Here is a 19,543-nt window from a genome sequence, read left to right on the forward strand (position 1 = left end):
ATAATGAAGCAGGAGAAGAGTTAGTCTGAATGTTCTTTCAAAGATTCCCACTTCTCAACCCTGTGAATGCATAGTTTGGTCAGATGTTCACCCAAACATGACCCAGTATGAAATTCTGGTTCTCAGCTCAGCTGCTACCCTTGTGAATGGGTCTGCAAGACAGAAAGATTGTATCCCTTTGTCCTCCCCTTGGCCTGGTGGGAGCAGGGCAAGCTACGCCTGAGCTTTTTTTGGAGTCAAGCTGACAGGAAGAGGAGGCTGAGGGCATCTTCTGGTGCTGGGGGTTCTCCTAAAAAATTCCCTACAAGTGGAGAGCAGTGAATTTAGGAAACCTTTAGAGTTAACCTGTATCTTCTTTACCTATGCTCACTTTGCCAACACAATCTGCCAGCCCTGCATGGAAGCCCACCAGTGGCTCATTAAAATCCCTAATTTAGCTGCTTGGCTGGGACTTCAGAAACAAGCAGCTTGTGAAGCCCAAGCCCACACAGTTAACAGGTAGTGTTCAGCTTGGTCGGGATCCCATGTATAAGCCTGTGCCCGTTGCTCTGTCCCAGCTTCTGTCAACCTAGCAGTTTGAAAGCACGCCAGGTCAAATAGATAAATAGGTACTGTTGTGGCGGGAAAGTAAACAGCATTTCTGTGTGCTCTGGCTTCCATCATGGTATTCCGTTGTGCCAGAAGCAGTTTAGTCATGCTGGCCACATGACCTGGAAAGCTGTCTGTGGACAAACGCCAGCTCCCTCAACCTGAAGCAAAATGAGCTCCACACACCATAGTCACCTTTGACTGGACTTAACTGTCTAGGAGGCCTCCTCTACCTTTTTACCTTTACCTTTTTATAAGTCTGTGCCACACTCACTAAGGCCTAAAATGTTTCACATTGCCTGCATGTGTTGAAAAGGCTAGAATTGGGAGGTCCAGTATGTAACAGAAAAGATGAATCCTATGATGGGATCACTGTGATCACCATGGGGAAAATTGGATTATATGGTACGTTTGGGGGTGAGAAGAGTCTGAGCCTGTAGCCTATCCAATGATTTCCTCCCCTCATTTTCAGGGGCTTGTAGGTGTCCTATTTGATTAAATTCCATGAGTCCTTTCCTTAATTCATGTTGTTGACTTGATGGGGTTGCAAATCACCTTTCTTCATGAAGTTCAGTATGATCAATTGTTATTAATCATAAGAATGGGATCATCTTGGGTCATCACTTCTGAACTCAGTGGTGAACTTTGGTCTTTAAAATTTCAGGCCAAAATTTGGCACCCCCACCTCTCCCCTTCCATTCTGCTCAATTCAGTACAATATAGTTGTGAACCTCTGCAGCGCCCTCTAGTGTCAGCATCCAGTGCAGTGGAACCACCTACACTGTCCCAAATCTGCCTCTAAATTAGGATGAAAAATCACAGACAACGGGAAATGGGTTCAGAAGATGTGGAACTGGATGTGGATTAATGAATATGCAATACGTAAATAACTATGGAATATTGTTTTAACATATGACCACAGCGGAGAGGCTCTTGTGTGAACAAAGACGAAAGGATTTATTGTTTCTCAACATGGCGGAATCGTCGTTGACATTTATTGAAATTAATAATTGGAGAACCCCTTTTGAACTTTTTATGTGGAAGAGAAAATGAATGAATTTGAGATGTCTGGATCTGAAGACTGGGAAAATATAACTTGGCAGAAGGAGGAGCAGCTGGATGTCACACTGGAGTAAATACTTTGAATGTTCTTTTTAAATGTAACTAACAGAGAATCGGATGTCGTTTTTTTACTTCTCTTTCTTTTTTCCATTCTTTTTTCCTTCCTTCTTTCACTCTTTTATTTTTAGCTTTCTTTCTTCTCTTTCTTCTCTCTCTCTCCCCCTCATTTCCCCTTTATTCTTTTTATTTGATGTTCTCTACTCTAAGTCACTATTGGAATTATACACACATGAAGGTGATGGATGGTTGGTGAAGGCAGGGAAGGGTAGAGTTTTACTGATCAGTCTACCAATGCTTGCAATCCCATTGAAATAAATGATATTTCAAATATTGTATTAACAGTGTGAAATCCCACTGATTTCTCTCTCTTTTTTTCAGTTGATTAATGAGAGGGGTTTTTTTGCACCATTGAGCGGATTAGAAATAAAACTTCTGATATACTGAAAGATGCTTATCTGAGAAGGAACAAAGAACCAGAGAGAACACCACAAATACACCTACATATTATCTACATGGCAGAGGTAGTCATTCAACTGTAAATACAGCTCCAGACAGGCAAGCAGTTCCAGTAGGGCTGTTGGGTATTTACAGTGGTACCTCAGGTTAAGTATTTAATTCGTTCTGGAGGTCCGTTCTTAACCTGAAACTGTTCTTAACCTGAGGTACCACTTTAGCTAATGGGGCCTCCCGCTGCTGCCGCACGATTTCTGTTCGCATCCTGAAGCAAAGTTCTTAACCCGAGGTACTATTTCTGGGTTAGCGGAGTCTGTAACCTGAAGCGTCTGTAACCTGAAGCGTCTGTAACCCGAGGTACCGCTGTATATGTGGATGTGCAGATCCGTATCACAGGTCCTAATCTAAACATTCCTGTTGTTGCAAAGTAACCCACAGGTTGAAATTCTCTGTCAGCAAGAATGAAAAGGCATGAAAAAAAGGAGAAAAACACTTGAGCTGCTCCAATGGTTTTGCTGACTAGCTTCTGGTGTCAGTCTTTCTTATAGAAGGTCTTGGAAGCGACAACTCTGCAAGCAAAACCCCCAAGTGGGGATGAGAGAGACATTCCATTCAGTTGGCATGTAATGGCAAGCGGACCTGTTTGACGCTTTCCACAGCAAGATGTGAACCAAAAAAGCAGCCATCTTTTGAAATTCACACTTCTCTGAATTTTTCAGCTCGGTTCTCCTGCCAAGTAATGTGTATTTTAAAAAATCCATATTTTAGAGTAAAGTACACATATAAATTCACATATTCATGAAAGTAACAGTAAAAATGCATTATAGCTGGAGCAGCGGCATGCAAAAAAATGGGCCTTTGGGGAGAAATTCACACTAAAAAGCTGGTGAAATTTTGTGCAGATTTATTTATTTCTTTATTTGCAAACGTATGGGAAATGTGGGAAACTGATCTTAAGAGTGGGAAAACGAAGGTGAGGGCGCTGATGCCCCCTGCCAAATCCCTCTGCCTGCTGGATGAAGTGCCCATCCCTGCACACCAGTCATCCTTCATGTATTGGTACATATATGCACCCTCTGCAAAATAACCATGCCTAGTACTAAGGAGATATTGGGGAAAAAACTGTTCCTGCTTTTTAAATGCATTTATTTTTCTAATTAAAATAAGTAACTTCAATGGAGCTCCAATGCGAATCAGAAATGGGCAGGGTGGTATTAGGTGCAGATTGCCCACTGTAGAAGCAACAGCAGCATTGACATAATTTTGATGCCATTTATTCTGACACCATCAACCATGGTATCCTCCTGGACCAGCTCCAGGCAGTGGAGGGCCTTGGAGTCCCAAATTTTGAGGGCCCCGCCTACCTTTCACCTTCCATTCTATATCCTAGTTGCAGCGACCCCTGAGGCACCCCAGAGACTCCCTCCCCAGTGCGACCAAACTGGTCACGCTCCTCTAAGTCTGCCTCTGCTCCAGGCAATGGGAATTGGGGGCACTGTATTACAGTGGTCCTGATCCTATCTTCAGGACCAAGTCCTGAGAATAGCTTTGGGACACTGTTTTTTTTTTGGGGGGGCATCTTGTGGCCACATTATGGAGTGCTGATTTCCAATGCTATTTAATATCTACATGATTCCATTGGGAGAGGTCAATAGGAGTTTCAGAGTGAGGTCCCATCAGTATGCTGACGACATTCAGTTCTACTTTGCCATAACATCTGAATCCTAGAGGCTGTACAGTACCTGGGCCATTGCCTGGAAGCAGTGGTGAAATGGATGAATAAAATCAAACTGAGCTTGAAACCTAGCAAGATGGATGCATTGTGGGTAAGTAGCCCCCGTGTCCAAGAAATTGGTCAATTGCCTATCCTGGATGAGGAACCAGGCAGAGTTCAAGGTGTTCCTATTAGCATATAAAGACCTTAACAACTTGGGACCTAACCCACAGAGTCAGCCCACCCAGATTGGAGAAATGAAACAGACAGCACCCCCTACTGGCACCTCGCCTGCCCCACCACTGCCAGAGAAGCAAACCCAGGCAACTTCATGATTGTAATGGTGGATTTGTCAGCCTCTTAGTGCTCTTCCGAGCAGTTAGATCTAACCTTTTTCCCATGCATATAAGGAAGTCTTTGTGGCCTTGATGACGAACTCTCCCAGTTTCAAGAAATATTTGCATATGGAAATGGAATATTACAGAGGACTGCAGTGTCCTGTACCAATTGCAACAGTTTCCTTTTAGTGCATAATTCAAGAAACATTTGGCAACTAGCCAGTTAGCAAATAGTACGTGGAACAGCTTATTGTCTCAAACATAAGTCATTGCAAAGATAACAGATATTTTCAAAGTGAATCAATAAAAATGAATTAAAAGACAGTAACATTCTCAGTTAACTTTATTGCAATGTATCACGTGGGTTTCTAGAGAAGGGTGATATCATTTCATTGCTGCTGAAGTAAATACAGCTCCATATATGCTGGACCCACTGCCAGCATCTAGAAGTGGCACACTGCATGGGCCAGAGCTGTGGGGCTGGCCTCCTGCCACTGCAGCCACTGGAACTTACCTGAAATAAGCATTATTATGTTCTGATGCAAAGATCGTACAAAATACCTGACACTTTTAAAAAGAAGGGCAATGCAACCAGCACTCTCCAAAATCACCGAACTGTTGAGTCCCATTTACAATTGTGAGACAGCCGAGAAATGTGACATCTGTCCTTAAAAGTATCAAGGATTTGCCTTGCCACTGCAATCTCAATAGAATGAATATGCCAATTCAAGGAGAATCTCCAAGGAAAAATGGGGGAGATATTGTTGGGGCAATATTCTGAGCATCGGAAGTGTGGTTTAATCAGAACATAAGAATAGCTCTGGTGGATCGTGCCCATGTCACATCTGTCCCAGCATCCTGCTCTCACAGCTGACAACCAGATGCCTATGGGATGCCTGCAAGCAGGACCTGAGGGCAAAAGCACTGGACCCACATGCTGTTTTCCCAGTAACTTGTATTCAGAAGAAAATGGCTTCAAACAATGGAAATCCAAGATGCTCACGCCATACATTCATGGCTTGTTTTCTCCTATCAAGCAAATCTTCTTTTCTCTGTGCTTGTTTTCCACTTCTGTGGTTTTAATCAATTAAAGATAATAAGTGTTTGACGTATATAATGTGTTTGTATTACTTTCTGGGACAACAATACCTCTTTTATTTTATGGCTTACATGCTGAAGGAGTAAGGCTCCTTTGTTTTTCTTTATACTAAAACAATTGCCTATGATCAAAAGAATCCAAACATTTCTAAAACTGATTTGTTTGTACCTCATTTCTTGTGACCTGCAATGTCATCATCCCACTAGAAGGCCGTATTTCTTAAGGAACTGGTTGCCAAATGTTTATTGCATACACGTGGAATGTGCATTGAAAGGGAAACCATTAAAATTGGTACAAGACATTGCAGTCCTCTGTAATCACATTTGCATGTGTAAATATTTCTCAAAAATTGGGAGATTTCATCATCAAGGCTGCAGAAACTTCCATAAATACATGGAAGAGATACCAGACCTCATCCGTAACCAGTGGAATCTGAAAAGCACCTACTGCTTGGAAAAGCACTAAGAGGCCAACAGATCCAAACCCACCAGCAAAACCATGAAGCCAAGCAGCTTTCTCCTCCTCACTCTGATGGTCTTCTTTTTGTACTCAGGTGAGTAATGTTTCATATTGCAAAATTTCTCTTTCTTGGAGAGGTGTAGGGACCAAATGGTCCATAGACTATTCGTGTCTTCAGATGAGTGTAAAAAGGCTTCACCTGTGTTGACTAAATCCAGTTAAAATCTCCCTGCAAACCATTGTGTTCACTGTCTGAAAGTTTATGGAAGGAGGGCACATTGTTGTTAAGCATAGGGACACTGGAGGCAGGGACACACATCCCCCCAAAACACACACACACTTGAACCTTCCTACATTCTTTTGAACACTGAAACATGTCTGTTCTCAAGCTTCCTCCTATATGAAATCATACATGCTAGAAAGAACCAGAATGAATGTCTTGCTATGTGAGATTTACTCTATCAAATAAAGATACTCTCCATCAGGGCTCTACACTACAAAAGGCGCCCACCACTATTCACACAATAGGAGCCTTTTTGAAAGCTGAGGCTCGAAACACTAATGCCCCCTGAAGCTACCATGTACCCTCCGTTCTTCATGGTCTCCACGTAGCTCTTCTGACATAAAAAGTGAACCTAGCCATGATTCTAAATACGCAAAGCACCACAGCCGGGCTTTCAAGGGAAATCAGCAGAACTGGGTCCCAGTTAGTTTATGGATTAAACCAGTATATACAGTTATTTGTATTTAGTGTAGTTAACGGACTGAACCATTTCCCATTGATTTGATTGTCTTCCTATCCATGCTCAGTGACATTTCAAGGAAATTGTATATTGCCAAGGCAAATTATAGATGCATTTTTAGGATAACATAGGATGTAAAAGATACAATGCACCTCACTTTTCAGTTCCTAGAAATTGTTGTTGTTTAGTCATTTAGTCGTGTCCGACTCTTCGTGACCCCATGGACCAGAGCACGCCAGGCACTTCTCTCTTCCACTGCCTCCCGCAGTTTGGTCAGACTCATGTTTGTAGCTTCGAGAACACTATCCAACCATCTTGTCCTCTGTTGTCCCCTTCTCCTTGTGCCCTCCATCTTTCCCAGCATCAGGGTCTTTTCCAGGGAGTCTTCTCTTCTCATGAGGTGGCCAAAGTATTGGAGCCTCAGCTTCGCAATCTGTCCTTCCAGTGAGCATTCAGGACTAATTTCCTTAAGAATGGATGCGTTTGATCTTCTTGCAGTCCATGGGACTCTCAAGAGTCTCCTCCAGCACCATAATCCAAAAGCATCAATTCTTCGGCAATCAGCCTTCTTTATAGTCCAGCTCTCACTTCCATACATCACTACTGGGAAAACCATGGCTTTAACTATACGGACCTTTGTCGGCAAGGTGATGTCTCTGCTTTTTAAGATGCTGTCTAGGTTTACCATTGCCTTTCTTCCAAAGAGCAGGCGTCTTTTAATTTCGTGACTGCTGTCACCATCTGCAGTGATCATGGAGCCCAAGAAAGTAAAATCTCTCACTGCCTCCATTTCTTCCCCTTCTATTTGTCAGGAGCTGATGGGCCCAGTGGCCATGATCTTCGTTTTTTTGATGTTGAGCTTCAGACCATATTTTGTGCTCTCCTCTTTCACCCTCATTAAAAGGTTATTTAATTCCTCCTCACTTTCTGCCATCAAGGTTGTGTCATCTGCATATCTGAGGTTGTTGATATTTCTTCCGGCAATCTTAATTCCGGCTTCGGATTCATCCAGCCCAGCCTTTCGCATGATGAATTCTACATATAAGTTAAATAAGCAGGGGGACAATATACAGCCTTGCCGTACTCCTTTCCCAATTTTGAACCAATCAGTTGTTCCGTATCCAGTTCTAACTGTAGCTTCTTGTCCCACATAGAGATTTCTCAGGAGACAGATGAGGTGATCAGGCACTCCCATTTCTTTAAGAACATGCCATAGTTTGCTGTGGTCGACACAGTCAAAGGCTTTTGCATAGTCAATGAAGCAGAAGTAGATGTCTTTCTGGAACTCTCTAGCTTTCTCCATAATCCAGCGCATGTTTGCGATTTGGTCTCTGGTTCCTCTGCCTCTTCTAAATCCAGCTTGCACTTCTGGGAGTTCTCGGTCCACATACTGCTTGAGTCTTTCTTGTAGAATTTTAAGCATAACCTTGCCAGTGTGTGAAATGAGTGCAATTGTGCGGTAGTTGGAGCATTCTTTGGCACTGCCCTTCTTTGGGATTGGGATGTAGACTGATCTTCTCCAGTCCTCTGGCCACTGCTGAGTTTTCCAAACTTGCTGGCATATTGAGTGTAGCACCTTAATAGCATCATCTTTTAAAATTTTAAATAGTTCAGCTGGAATACCATCACTTCCACTGGCCTTGTTATTTGCAGCGCTTTCTAAGTCCCATTTGACTTCACTCTCCAGGATGTCTGGCTCAAGGTCAGCAACCACACTACCTGGGGTGTACGAGCCATCCTTATCTTTCTGGTATAATTCCTCTGTGTATTCTTGCCACCTCTTCTTGATGTCTTCTGCTTCTGTTAGGTCCTTTCCACTTTTGTCTTTTATTATGGTAATCTTTGTACGAAATGTTCCTTTCATCTCTCCAATTTTCTTGAACAGATCTCTGGTTCTTCCCATTATGTTGTTTTCCTCTATTTCTTTGCATTGCTCTTTTAAGAAGGCCTTCTTGTCTCTCCTTGCTATTTTTTTGAACTCTGCATTCAATTTCCTGTATCTTTCACTATCTCCCTCGCATTTTGCTTGCCTTCTCTCCACCACTATTTGTAAGGCCTCGTTGGACAGCCACTTTGCTTTCTTGCATTTCCATTTCATTGGGATGGTTTTCGTTGCTGCCTCCTGTATAATGTTGCGAGTCGCTATCCATAGTTCTTCCAGCACTCTGTCCACCAAATCTAAATCCTTAAACCTGTTCCTCACTTCCACTGTGTATTCATAAGGGATTTGACTTAGATTGTATCTTACTGGCCCAGTGGTTTTTCCTACTTTCTTCAGTTTAAGCTTGAATTTTGCTATAAGAAGCTGATGATCTGAGCCACAGTCAGCTCCAGGTCTTGTTTTCGCTGACTGTATAGAGCTTCTCCATCTTTGGCTGCAGAGAATATAATCAATCTGATTTCGATGCTGCCCATCTGGTGATGTCCATGTGTAGAGTCGTCTCTTGTGTTGTTGGAAAAGAGTGTTTGTGATGACCAGCTTGTTCTCTGGGCAGAACTCTATTAGCCTTTGCCCTGCTTCATTTTGAACTCCAAGGCCAAACTTGCCACTTGTTCCTTTTATCTCTTGACTCCCTACTTTAGCATTCCAATCCCCTATAATGAGAAGAACATCCTTCTTTGGTGTAAATTCTATAAGGTGTTGTAAGTCTTCATAGAATTGGTCATTTTCAGTTTCTTCAGCACCAGTGGTTGGTGCATAAACTTGGATTATTGTGATGTTAAAAGGTCTGCCTTGGATTCGTATCGAGATCATTCTATCATTTTTGAGATTGCATCCCAATACTGCTTTTGCCACTCTTTTGTTGACTATGAGGGCCACTTTTTTTCTTTTACGGGATTCTTGCCCACAGTAGTAGATATGATGGTCATCCGAACTGAATTCTCCCATTCCCATCCATTTTAGTTCACTGATGCGAAGGATGTCAATATTTATTCTTGCCATCTCATTTTTGACCACATCCAACTTACCAAGGTTCATGGTTCATACATTCCAGGTTCCTATGCAATATTTTTCTTTACAGCATTGGACTTTCCTTTCGCTTCCAGGCATATCCGCAACTGAGCGTCCTTTCAGCTTTGGCCCAGCCGCTTCATCAGCTCTGAATCTACTTGTACTTGTCCTCCGCTCTTCCTCAGTAGCATGTTGGACGCCTTCCAACCTGAGGGGCTCATCTTCCAGCGTCATAACTTTTATATGCCTTTTGTCTTTGTCCATGGAGTTTTCTTGGCAGGGATACTGGAGTGGCTTGCCGGTTCCTGCTCCAGGTGGATCACATTTGGTCAAAACTCTCCACTATGACCTGTCCATCTTGGGTGGCCCTGCACGGCATAGCTCATAGCTTCTCTGAGTTATTCAAGCCCCTTCGCCACAGCAAGGCAGTGATCCATGAAGGGGTAAATGTTATCAAATAGACTATTATTCAACATATGGAATTTCTAAATAATTTTCACATTTTCTGTGTTTTGCATCTAGATGTTGTTGTGAAAGCATCATTTGAAGAGGTAAGTGGGAAATCATTTATTCTTATGATAGAACATGGAAGTAGCGTGGAGTTAAGATAAGTGAATTTATGTTTCTTGTGGATTTTAAAATATTCTCTCTCTCTCTCTCTCTCTGAACGTTTCTGTGTGTGTCAATTTTGAAAACAGAATTTAAAATACAGGCAACAAAAACACATTGGCACAAATATAACATACAAGAGTTGGGTTTTTCCCATGATTACACATATCTAGTCCCATCCCTTTTTTAAAAAAGTTGGTGGTATTATTATTAGTTCCAGTTGCTACCCACAATTTGTAAGAAAGTCTCAGCTTGTGTTCTGTAGTAGCCTACTGGGGTTATTCTGTTATTACTAAACAGACCGCCCAACCTAGCAGGCATATTATTTAGCCACTGTCTTATGAATTCAGGCACTCACTGTGTGTTTTTTAAAAGTATTTATTCGCAAAAACAGCCATTAAATGTGTCTAGCATGAAACCCCTGGAGCTGCCCACTCACAATTTGGCAGGATTAATCTTCTCTGAAGGGACTACCATGTCTGCAAATTTTGTTTCGCAGTTTGAAAAACTTTGTGCCTGTTCTAACCCTGCAATATTTTAAACTTTAAAGGTGTTTTGCATGAAATCAGAGGCACTGATGATCTATAATTTGACAGGTTTAAGCCCCCACAATGGGGCCTTACCATGTCACCAAATCATATGCCCCAAGTGGGAACTTGGGATGAATAGAGAACAACTTTATCACACAATTCACTCCTTGCCAAGACGATAAATCAGCATTTCCTGTGCTTTTAATGCACACCTTAATATAACACTTGTTGAATTGTCATTTGCATTCCTCATCTTTGCCTCTTTCTTAGGCATGTGATAATCAGAAAGGCCTTAAAGTCCAAAGGTTAAATGGGGAGGACCTTTAAAACTGTTGTGTCCTTTGTCTTCAGGAATATTGCAAAGGGTATCTAAAACCAGGATGCACCTTGGAATACCGTCCCCACTGTGGTTCTGATGGCAAGACCTATGGCAACCAGTGTGAATTCTGCAATGCATATATGTGAGTATATCAAGGAATCATGCAGTCTAAAGGGACCCCAAGAGTCATGTATTCCAACCTCCTGGAGTGCAGGAATCTTTTTTTCCCTCTCAGACATCTTTGTTGGAAGTTAAAAAGTACATGATTATATTTGCACTAAGCATGGTGAGATGTAAATAAAAGAACGGAAAAGAAATTGAGAATCAGCACCCATGTAGAAGGGAAAGTCAAGTGGGGGAACACCCCTCTCCTGAGTTTTGTGTTAATTATGAGGCCCAAAGGAACATGGTGAGCGGAGCTAATCTGTAGGTAGCCCTGATTTGAAGATGGAGTGGCTTGGGAGGGCTATTCACATGCACCACCCTCCTGACACTCTTGTTGCTGCTGCTAAGAGCGATCCAGGGGGATGGGGAGGGGAAATATCCCCAAACGGGCTCTATCTGTTAGAATATTCCATTGCACCTTAAGAGGAACAGGCATGACTGTTGTGTGTCACATGCCTGTTTACACTCCAGCACAACTTGCTGGGAACTTCCGTTTGTGTGTAGCTATTGCTTAAGCAGCTTGCTTTTCGACATGAAGGGGAGAAGACATGTTTTTCCTCTTGTCCTGATGTATGTTGAATAAACTGCTTGTAAATATGCTTTACACAGCCTCTCCCTGCCACTTCTGTTGTGCGTTTACTTTGCTGAGTTGTGTGTCCAGCTTCTGAACTTCTGAAGCTCTGGGTCGCAGATTCATGCTGCACAAAGGACTGGAGTTCGACCGGCATGTTGGCCCGTGGGTTGGGGACAGCTGGGGGCTTACCAATTGCCCTCAATTCCTTAGGAGCATCCCAACACTATCCCATCCCACAACACCAGACACAACACAAAAGGTAGTAGGGTTGGCCCAGAAGAAAAATAACAAAAATCCTCACCAGGGAATCAGGGGGTAATAAGAACATTATTCTGAAGGTAACAAAGGCCTACACTAGGTGTTTCCTTAATGTGGATCTTGAAATTGCACTAGGTAAAAGTCTGAGCATTTGCTGCTAGAGACGTTTGACACAGATGTACAGTGAAGGCTGGAGAAGGGGAATCTTCCCCAAAGTGGCAGACCTGAAAAGTGCTTTGGTCCCTCTTGCTCTATATTGGCTAGGCTGACAGGAAGCTGTTTTCCAGGGTCTCAGACAGGATTCTTCCTCAGCCCTTTCCCGTCCCCAAGACACAGAGCAATGATGGCATAAGCTTTCCCATCTATATAGTATTTCTCTTTAAGGAGTTATAATGAAAGCTGCAACTTATGAATTCTCATATTTATTTACTTCTTTTTTTTCTCATCAGCAAAATTGGAGGAAACCTGAAACTGAAATACTATGGAAAATGCAAAAAAGCTTAAGATGCACAAGATTATGAAATATCTACAAAAGAAGTCCCATTTCTCTTTAAGCTTCACTCATCGCATCACCACAAAAAAGAAATCCATTCTTCTCTTTGCTAATCCTCTGTGAGCCAGTGAATACCTTGCAACACCTTGATTCGGTTTATCAATAAATAAGCTCAGCAACATTATCAAACTCTCCATTAGTTTATTTGTGTATTATCTATTCTTAAAATTATTATATGATTTGGGCAAGAAATCGGTCTTGGAGTTTGTTACTAATAATGCACAATCAGGGAACTGAGTCAAACAATCAGCAGAATCTTCTCCCTTTCAACTATGACATTTCTGACTTCTGGCAATTGATTTCTGCAGATTAAAAAAACCCATACCCCTGCCATGATACATTTCTTTTTTTCCCCCCTATTGATTTTTAATAGTAGAAAATTTAAAAAAACAGACAGAGAAATAAGAGAAAAGTACACATTGAAAATTCAGTTGCCATCATATGAATTGATGTATGCCATTCAAGTGGGTACCCAGCTACATCACTGTGCCACCAGAAGAATTAATGTTAATGCAATGGGATTTCTCTTCTCCTTGCTTTCCCCACCTGGGTGTCCCACTCTGTCGCCTATGTTGCTCTGCTGGATTTGGAAAATCTCTAGGGCAGGTTAGGCTATGCAAAGGAGAAGAGAGAAGGGGAGAGCGTTCTGCTGCACAAGGGGAATGTAAGAAGCAGCTACTGGATCAGGCCAATGGGCCACCAGGTCCATCATCCTGTTCTGCATATGCCCAGTTGCCAAGTTCATTAGGACTTCTCTTAGAGGCAGCAGCCATCTTGTTTTTGTGAGAGAGAAAGGCAGAAGAGCTCCTCAATTTCACAGGTATTGTTCCACAAGGAAATCTCAACAGAGCAGAGAAAATAGTGTCCATCCCTCAGCCTTTTCCACTGGAAGGCAACTCAACTGCTCATCCGAATATCCGCTTATGGCAGGGAATGGCAGGAAGTAGCCCCATGTTGTGCAAACATCTGATAAATTGTCAGGCTTCAATCCAATTCACTCTTCCTTGAAAGCAAATCCTTACTGCATAAGGCTTAATGCTTAGAATCAGGAGAAGAGCCTCTGAGGGAAAATGTGAGACATAGCTCTGCCAAGATTTAGAAACCTCCAAACTCTCTGAACCCAGGGTCCAGACTTTCTTCTGTCAGCTTCTTGTTTCCACAGTTGGCCAAGATGTATCATGTAAAACACATACAAACATATAAGGGAAATTGGGCAGAGAACTGCTAGTCTGATGAATGGAGAGGGGATGTTGGTGTGGACTATACATGGGTGGCTAATAAGCGAAGGGATAAGTTGGAGAGAGATGCTGCAGTGATTAGGAGGGAGATGAGACAGAATTCACGCCTCACAATTGTAGGTGCGACTCCTTAGTTCTAAAGTTTTGCTGAATGATGGTTGCATCATCCTTCTTTTTAGAAGTATCAAGATCTTTCCAAACCACTGTGATCTCAATAGAATGAATATTGCTACAAAAGTCAAATGCCTGCCCCTTTCTCTGCCAAGTGGTGGCAACAGTCCATGGGGTCCAGGCGCCCACACAGGGCCTCTGTTTCTTTGGAGAATTGAGGATGTGGAGGATACTGTCTTGGCTTTAAGAAATATGTTTTCTTAAGCTATGTACACCTTCGATCTGCATGGAGGGAGTCCAGATATTACAATTATGGGCATTTCAAGAGGGACTTGTACCCCACAGCAGCGAAGGCAGCCTTCAGCCAGTCTTCCCAAGATGGATCCCTGTTCCATTTTCCTGCTTCTTATTCTCCCCAGCATCCTTTACTTCCAGACTTCCTTTTCCTGTCACCTCAAACATACACTCCATCACCTTGTTAACATCCCCATCATGGATTCCTCCTTGTTGGCCCTTTGTAATGTTAACAGGTTTGCTCTTCACTAAGCCAACCAGGCTGGTTTGGATATGAAAGTCCAGGAATTCTCTGTCTGGCAGAGCAACTTGTATTTTAATCCATATCCCAATTAATCAAAATCCTAGCATATAGTCATTTCTAGGGTTTAAGGGTGTGTCCCCCTTAAATCTATGACAATATACTGCTTCAAAGAGAATTGGAAAATGATGAAGATGACCTTGAGATAATAATCTGAGCATCGGAAGAACACAAGAATACCCCTGCTGGATCATGCCCATGTCTCTTCTGTCCCAGCCTCCTGTTCTCACAGCTGACAACCAGATACCTATGGGATGCCTGTAAGCAGGACCTGAGGGCAAAAACCCTGGACCCACCTTCTGTTTTCCAGTAATTTGTATTCAGAAGAAAATTGCCTCAAACAATGAAAATCCAAGATGCTCACGCCAAACATTGATAGCTTGTTTTCTCTTATCAGCAAATCTTGTTTTCTCTGTGCTTGTTTTCCACTTCTGGGGTTTTCAAATAATTAAAGATAATAGGTGTGTTTGACGTATATAACGTGTTTGTACTGCTTCCTTGGACAACCTTTACAATACCTGTTTTATTTTATAGCTTACAAGTTGAACGAGTTAGACTTGTTCCATAGGATTTCATGATAGCCACATCTAAACTCCCCACCCCTGCAATATATATATCTAAAATCAGTGTTGGCTAGGAGTCCGTGTAATAAATTATTTTTTGACAAATACTATATGACATGCAATTTATCACTGGAGTCTTTTTTTCAGCCTTGCTTTGGCTTATGGTCAAGACAAGCTACTTTGCATGCAACTTCCTAAGCTACTGGTTACCACATACTCTTGCATGTCCCTTGTTTCTGCAGAGGAAGGGAACTGTTATGCATTGTACATCACATTGCTGCCCTCTGTAATGTCCTATTTCCACATGTAAATATTTCTTGAGACTGGGAGATTTCATCATTGGTGCCACAATGACGTCTATATATTTATAGCAGGAGTCCAGACCTCACTGCAGCCAGTGAAATCTGAGAAGCATCTACTGCTTGGAAAAACACTAAGAGGCAGACAGAACTAAACCCACCAGCAGCATCATGAGGCCAGGCAGCTTTCTCCTCCTGACTCTGATGGTCTTCTTTTTGTACTCAGGTAAGTCATATTTCATATTGCAAAATTTCTCTTTCTTGGAGAGGTGTAGGGACCAAACAGTCCATAGACTATTCATGCCATCAAATGAGTGTAGGAAGGCTCCACCTGTGGTGGCCAAATCCAGTTAAAATCTCCTTGCAAACCATGGTGTTCGCTGTCTGAAAGCTAAAGGAAGGAGGGGACATTGTGGTCAATCATAGGGACACTAAGGACGAGGACACACATCTCCCCAACACACACACACCTTTCTCTCATTCTTTTGAACACTGAAACATGTCTGTTCTCAAAGTTCCTCCTATGTGAAATTATACATGGGGGGAAGAGCAAGAATGAATGTCTTGCTATGTGAGATTTACTCTCTCAAATAAAGATACTCTCCATCAGGGCTCTACACTATACAAGGCGCCCACCACTATTCACACAATAGGAGCCTTTTTGAAAGCTGAGGCTCGAAACACTAATGCTCCCTGAAGCTACCATGTACCCTCCGTTCTTCATGGTCTCCACGTGGCTCTTGTGACATATAAAGTGGACCTAGCCATAATTCTAAACACGCAAAGCACCACAGCCAGGCATTCAAGGGAAATCAACAGAACTGGGTCCCAGTTAGTTATGGACTAAACCAGTATACACAGTTATTTGTATTTAGTGTAGTTAACGGACTGAACCATTTCCCATTGATTTGATTGTCTTCCTATCCATGCTCAGTGGCATTTAAAGGAAATTGCATGTTGCCAAGGCACTTTTAGGATAACATAGGATGTACAAGATACAATGCACCTCACTATTCAGTTCCTAGAAATAAATGTTATCAAATGGACTATTATTCAACATACGGATTTGCTAAATCATTTTCACATTTTCTGTGTTTTGCATCTAGATGTTGTTGTGAAAGCATCATTTGAAGAGGTAAGTGGTAAATCATTTATTCTTATGATAGAACATGGAAGTAGCATGGAGTTAAGATAAGTGAATTTATATTTCTTGTAGAATTTTAAAATATTCTCTGTGTGTTTATGTGTGTGTGCACGCATGTGTGTGTGTGTCAATTTTTAAAACAGAATTTATAATACAGACAACAAAAACACATTGACACAAATATAACATACAAGAGCTGGGTTTTTCCTCAGGATTTCACATCTCTAGTCCCATTCCTTTTTTTAAAAAAGGCGGTGGAATTATTATTAGTTCCAGTTGCTACCCACAATTTGTAAGAAAGTCTCAGCTTGTGTTCTGTTGTAGCCTACTGGGGTTATTCTGTTATTACTAGACAGACCACCCAACCTAGCAGGCATATTATTTAGCCACTGTCATGAATTCAGGCACTCACTGTGTGTTTTTTATAAGTATTTATTTGCAAAAACAACCGTTAAATTTGTCTAGCAGGAAACCCCTGGAGCTGCCCACTCGCAATCTGGCAGGATTAATCTTCTCTGAAGGGACTACCATGTCTGCAAATTTTGTTTGGCAGTGTGAAAAACTTTGTACCTGTTCTAACCCTGCAATATTTTAAACTTTAAGGTGTCTTGCATGAAATCCCTAGCACCGACGATCTACAATTTGACAGGTTTCAACCCCCGTGAGTCGGAACTTAGGATGAATAGAGAACAACATTAGCACACAATTCCCTGCTTGCCAGGACAATAAACCAGCATTTCCTGTGCTTGAATGCACACCTTAATACAACACTTGTTGAATTGTCATTTGCATTCCTCATCTTTGCCTCATTATTAATCATGTCATAATCAGAAAGTCCTTGTAGTCCAAAGGTTAAGTGGGGAGTACCTCTAAAAGTGTTGTGTCCTTCATTTTCAGGAATATTGCAAAGGGCATCCAAACCCAGCATGCATCTTTGAGAAACGTCCCCACTGTGGTTCTGATGGCGAGACCTATGGCAACCAGTGTGACTTCTGCAATGCATATTTGTGAGTATATCATAGAATAATGCAGTTGGAAGGGACCCCGAGAGTCATGTAGTCCAACCTCCTGGAGTGCAGGAATCTTTTTTTTTCCTCTCAGAAATCTTTGTTGGAAGTTAAAAAGTAAATGATTATATTTGCACTCAGCATGGTGAGATGTAAATAAACGAAATAAAAAGAAATTGAGAATCAGCACCCATGTAGAAGGGAAAGTCAAGCAGGGGGGACACCCCCCCGGGCAGTGCTGGAATCATTTTCCACAATGTGGGGTTCTAGCCCATAGCCCTGAGTTTTGTCTTGTTTACGAGGCCCAAAGGAACATGGTGAGCGGAGCTAATCTGTAGGTAGCCCTGATTTGAAGATGGAGTGGCTTGGGAGGGCTATTCACATGCACCACCCTCCTGACACTCTTGTTGCTGCTGCTAAGAGCGATCCAGGGGGATGGGGAGGGGAAATATCCCCAAACGGGCTCTATCTGTTAGAATATTCCATTCCACCTTAAGAGGAACAGGCATGACTGTTGTGTGTCGCATGCCTGTTTACACTCCAGCACAACTTGCTGGGAACTTCCGTTTGTGTGTAGCTATTGCTTAAGCTGCTTGCTTTTGGACATGAAGGGGAGAAAACATGTTTTTCCTTTTGTCCTGATGTATGCTGAATAAACTGCTTGTAAATATTCTTTACACAGCCTCTCCCTGCCACTTCTGTTGTGTGTTTACTCTGCTGAGTTGTGTGTCCAGCTTCTGAACTTCTGAAGCTCTGGGTCGCAGATTCATGCTGCACAAAGGACTGGAGTTCGACCGGCATGTTGGCCCGTGGGTTGGGGACAGCTGGGGGCTTACCAATTGCCCTCAATTCCTTAGGAGCATCCCAACACTATCCCATCCCACAACACCAGACACAACACAAAAGGTAGTAGGGTTGGCCCAGAAGAAAAATAACAAAAATCCTCACCAGGGAATCAGGGGGTAATAAGAACATTATTCTGAAGGTAACAAAGGCCTACACTAGGTGTTTCCTTAATGTGGATCTTGAAATTGCACTAGGTAAAAGTCTGAGCATTTGCTGCTAGAGACGTTTGACACAGATGTACAGTGAAGGCTGGAGAAGGGGAATCTTCCCCAAAGTGGCAGACCTGAAAAGTGCTTTGGTCCCTCTTGCTCAATATCGGCTAGGCTGACGGGAAGTAATTTTCCAGGGTCTCTGACCGGATTCTTCCTCAGCCCTTTCCCGTTCCCAAGACACATAGCAATTATGGCATAAGCTTTCCCACATATATAGTATTTCTCTTTAAGGAGTTATAATGAAAGTTGCATCTTACAAATTCTCATATTTATTTACTTCTTTTTTTCTCATCAGCAAAAGTCGAGGAAACCTAAAACTGAAATACTTCGGAAAATGCATAGCAGCTTAAGATGCACAAGACTATGAAACATCTGCAAACGAAGTCCCATTTCTATTCAAGCTTCACTCATTGCATCACTACAAAAAAAAATTGATTCTTCGCTTTGCTTATGCTCTGTGAGCCATTGAATATCTCGCAACATCTTAATTCAGTTTATCAATAAATAAGCTCCACAACATTATCAAGCTCTCCATACATTTATTTGTGTATTATCTATTCTATAAAATATTATATGATATGGACGAGAGATTGGTGTTGAAGTTTCTTACTAATAACGCACAATCAAGGAAGTGAGTCAAACAATCAGCAGAATCTTCTCCCGTTCGACTATGACATTTCTGAGTTCAGGCAATTGAGTTCTGCAGATTAAAAACTCCCCCAAAAACACCTGTACACAGCCAGGTGATTAGAGACTGAGACTAGGACCCACCCCCCTGACATGATACATTTCTTTTCTATTGATTTTTAATAGAAGAAAATAAAAAAAAACAGAGAGAGAAATAAGAGAAAAGTACACATTGAAAATTCAGTTGCCATCATATGAATTAATGTTAATGAAATGGGATTTCTCTCCTCCTTGCTTTCCCCACCTGGGTGCATATGCCCAGTTGCCCAGTTCATTCAGGACATCTTTGAGAGGCAGCAGCCATCTTGTTTTTGTGAGAGAGAAAAGCAGAAGAGCTCCTCAATTTCACAGGTATTGTTCCACA

General features: G+C 42.1%; 1 protein-coding gene across 3 annotated transcripts; it reads left to right on the forward strand.

Annotated features, from left to right (window-relative positions):
* Window positions 1–5,741: 5,741 nt before the first annotated feature.
* On the forward strand, window positions 5,742–18,980 carry LOC308582134 (ovomucoid-like). 3 transcript variants are annotated; one of them, XM_081185012.1, is made up of 4 exons: window positions 5,742–5,867; window positions 9,992–10,020; window positions 10,960–11,069; window positions 18,788–18,980. In XM_081185012.1, the coding sequence occupies exons 1-4, from the start codon at window positions 5,813–5,815 to the stop codon at window positions 18,840–18,842; spliced, it is 249 nt and encodes an 82-aa protein (XP_081041138.1). In that variant the 5' UTR covers window positions 5,742–5,812; the 3' UTR covers window positions 18,843–18,980. The 3 variants fall into 3 exon arrangements, with proteins under 3 accessions (XP_081041138.1, XP_081041137.1, XP_081041139.1); XM_081185011.1 differs by lacking the exon at window positions 18,788–18,980 and adding an exon at window positions 12,374–12,600; XM_081185013.1 differs by lacking the exons at window positions 5,742–5,867; window positions 9,992–10,020; window positions 10,960–11,069 and adding exons at window positions 15,390–15,509; window positions 16,390–16,418; window positions 17,325–17,434.
* The last annotated feature ends 563 nt before the right edge of the window (window positions 18,981–19,543 follow it).

This window comes from Podarcis bocagei, assembly GCF_964188305.1.
Source record: "Podarcis bocagei genome assembly, chromosome: 2".
NCBI lineage: Eukaryota > Metazoa > Chordata > Lepidosauria > Squamata > Lacertidae > Podarcis > Podarcis bocagei.

What these genes read in the sequence shown, in the direction of transcription:
- LOC308582134 (XM_081185012.1), top strand. Translation starts at nt 5,813, where the DNA reads ATGAAGCCAAGCAGCTTTCTCCTCCTCACTCTGATGGTCTTCTTTTTG. An exon ending in TGAAAGCATCATTTGAAGAG is followed by an intron (nt 10,021 to 10,959) that starts GTAAGTGGGAAA and finishes CTTTGTCTTCAG; the next exon opens with GAATATTGCAAAGGGTATCT. An exon ending in GAATTCTGCAATGCATATAT is followed by an intron (nt 11,070 to 18,787) that starts GTGAGTATATCA and finishes TTTTCTCATCAG; the next exon opens with CAAAAGTCGAGGAAACCTAA.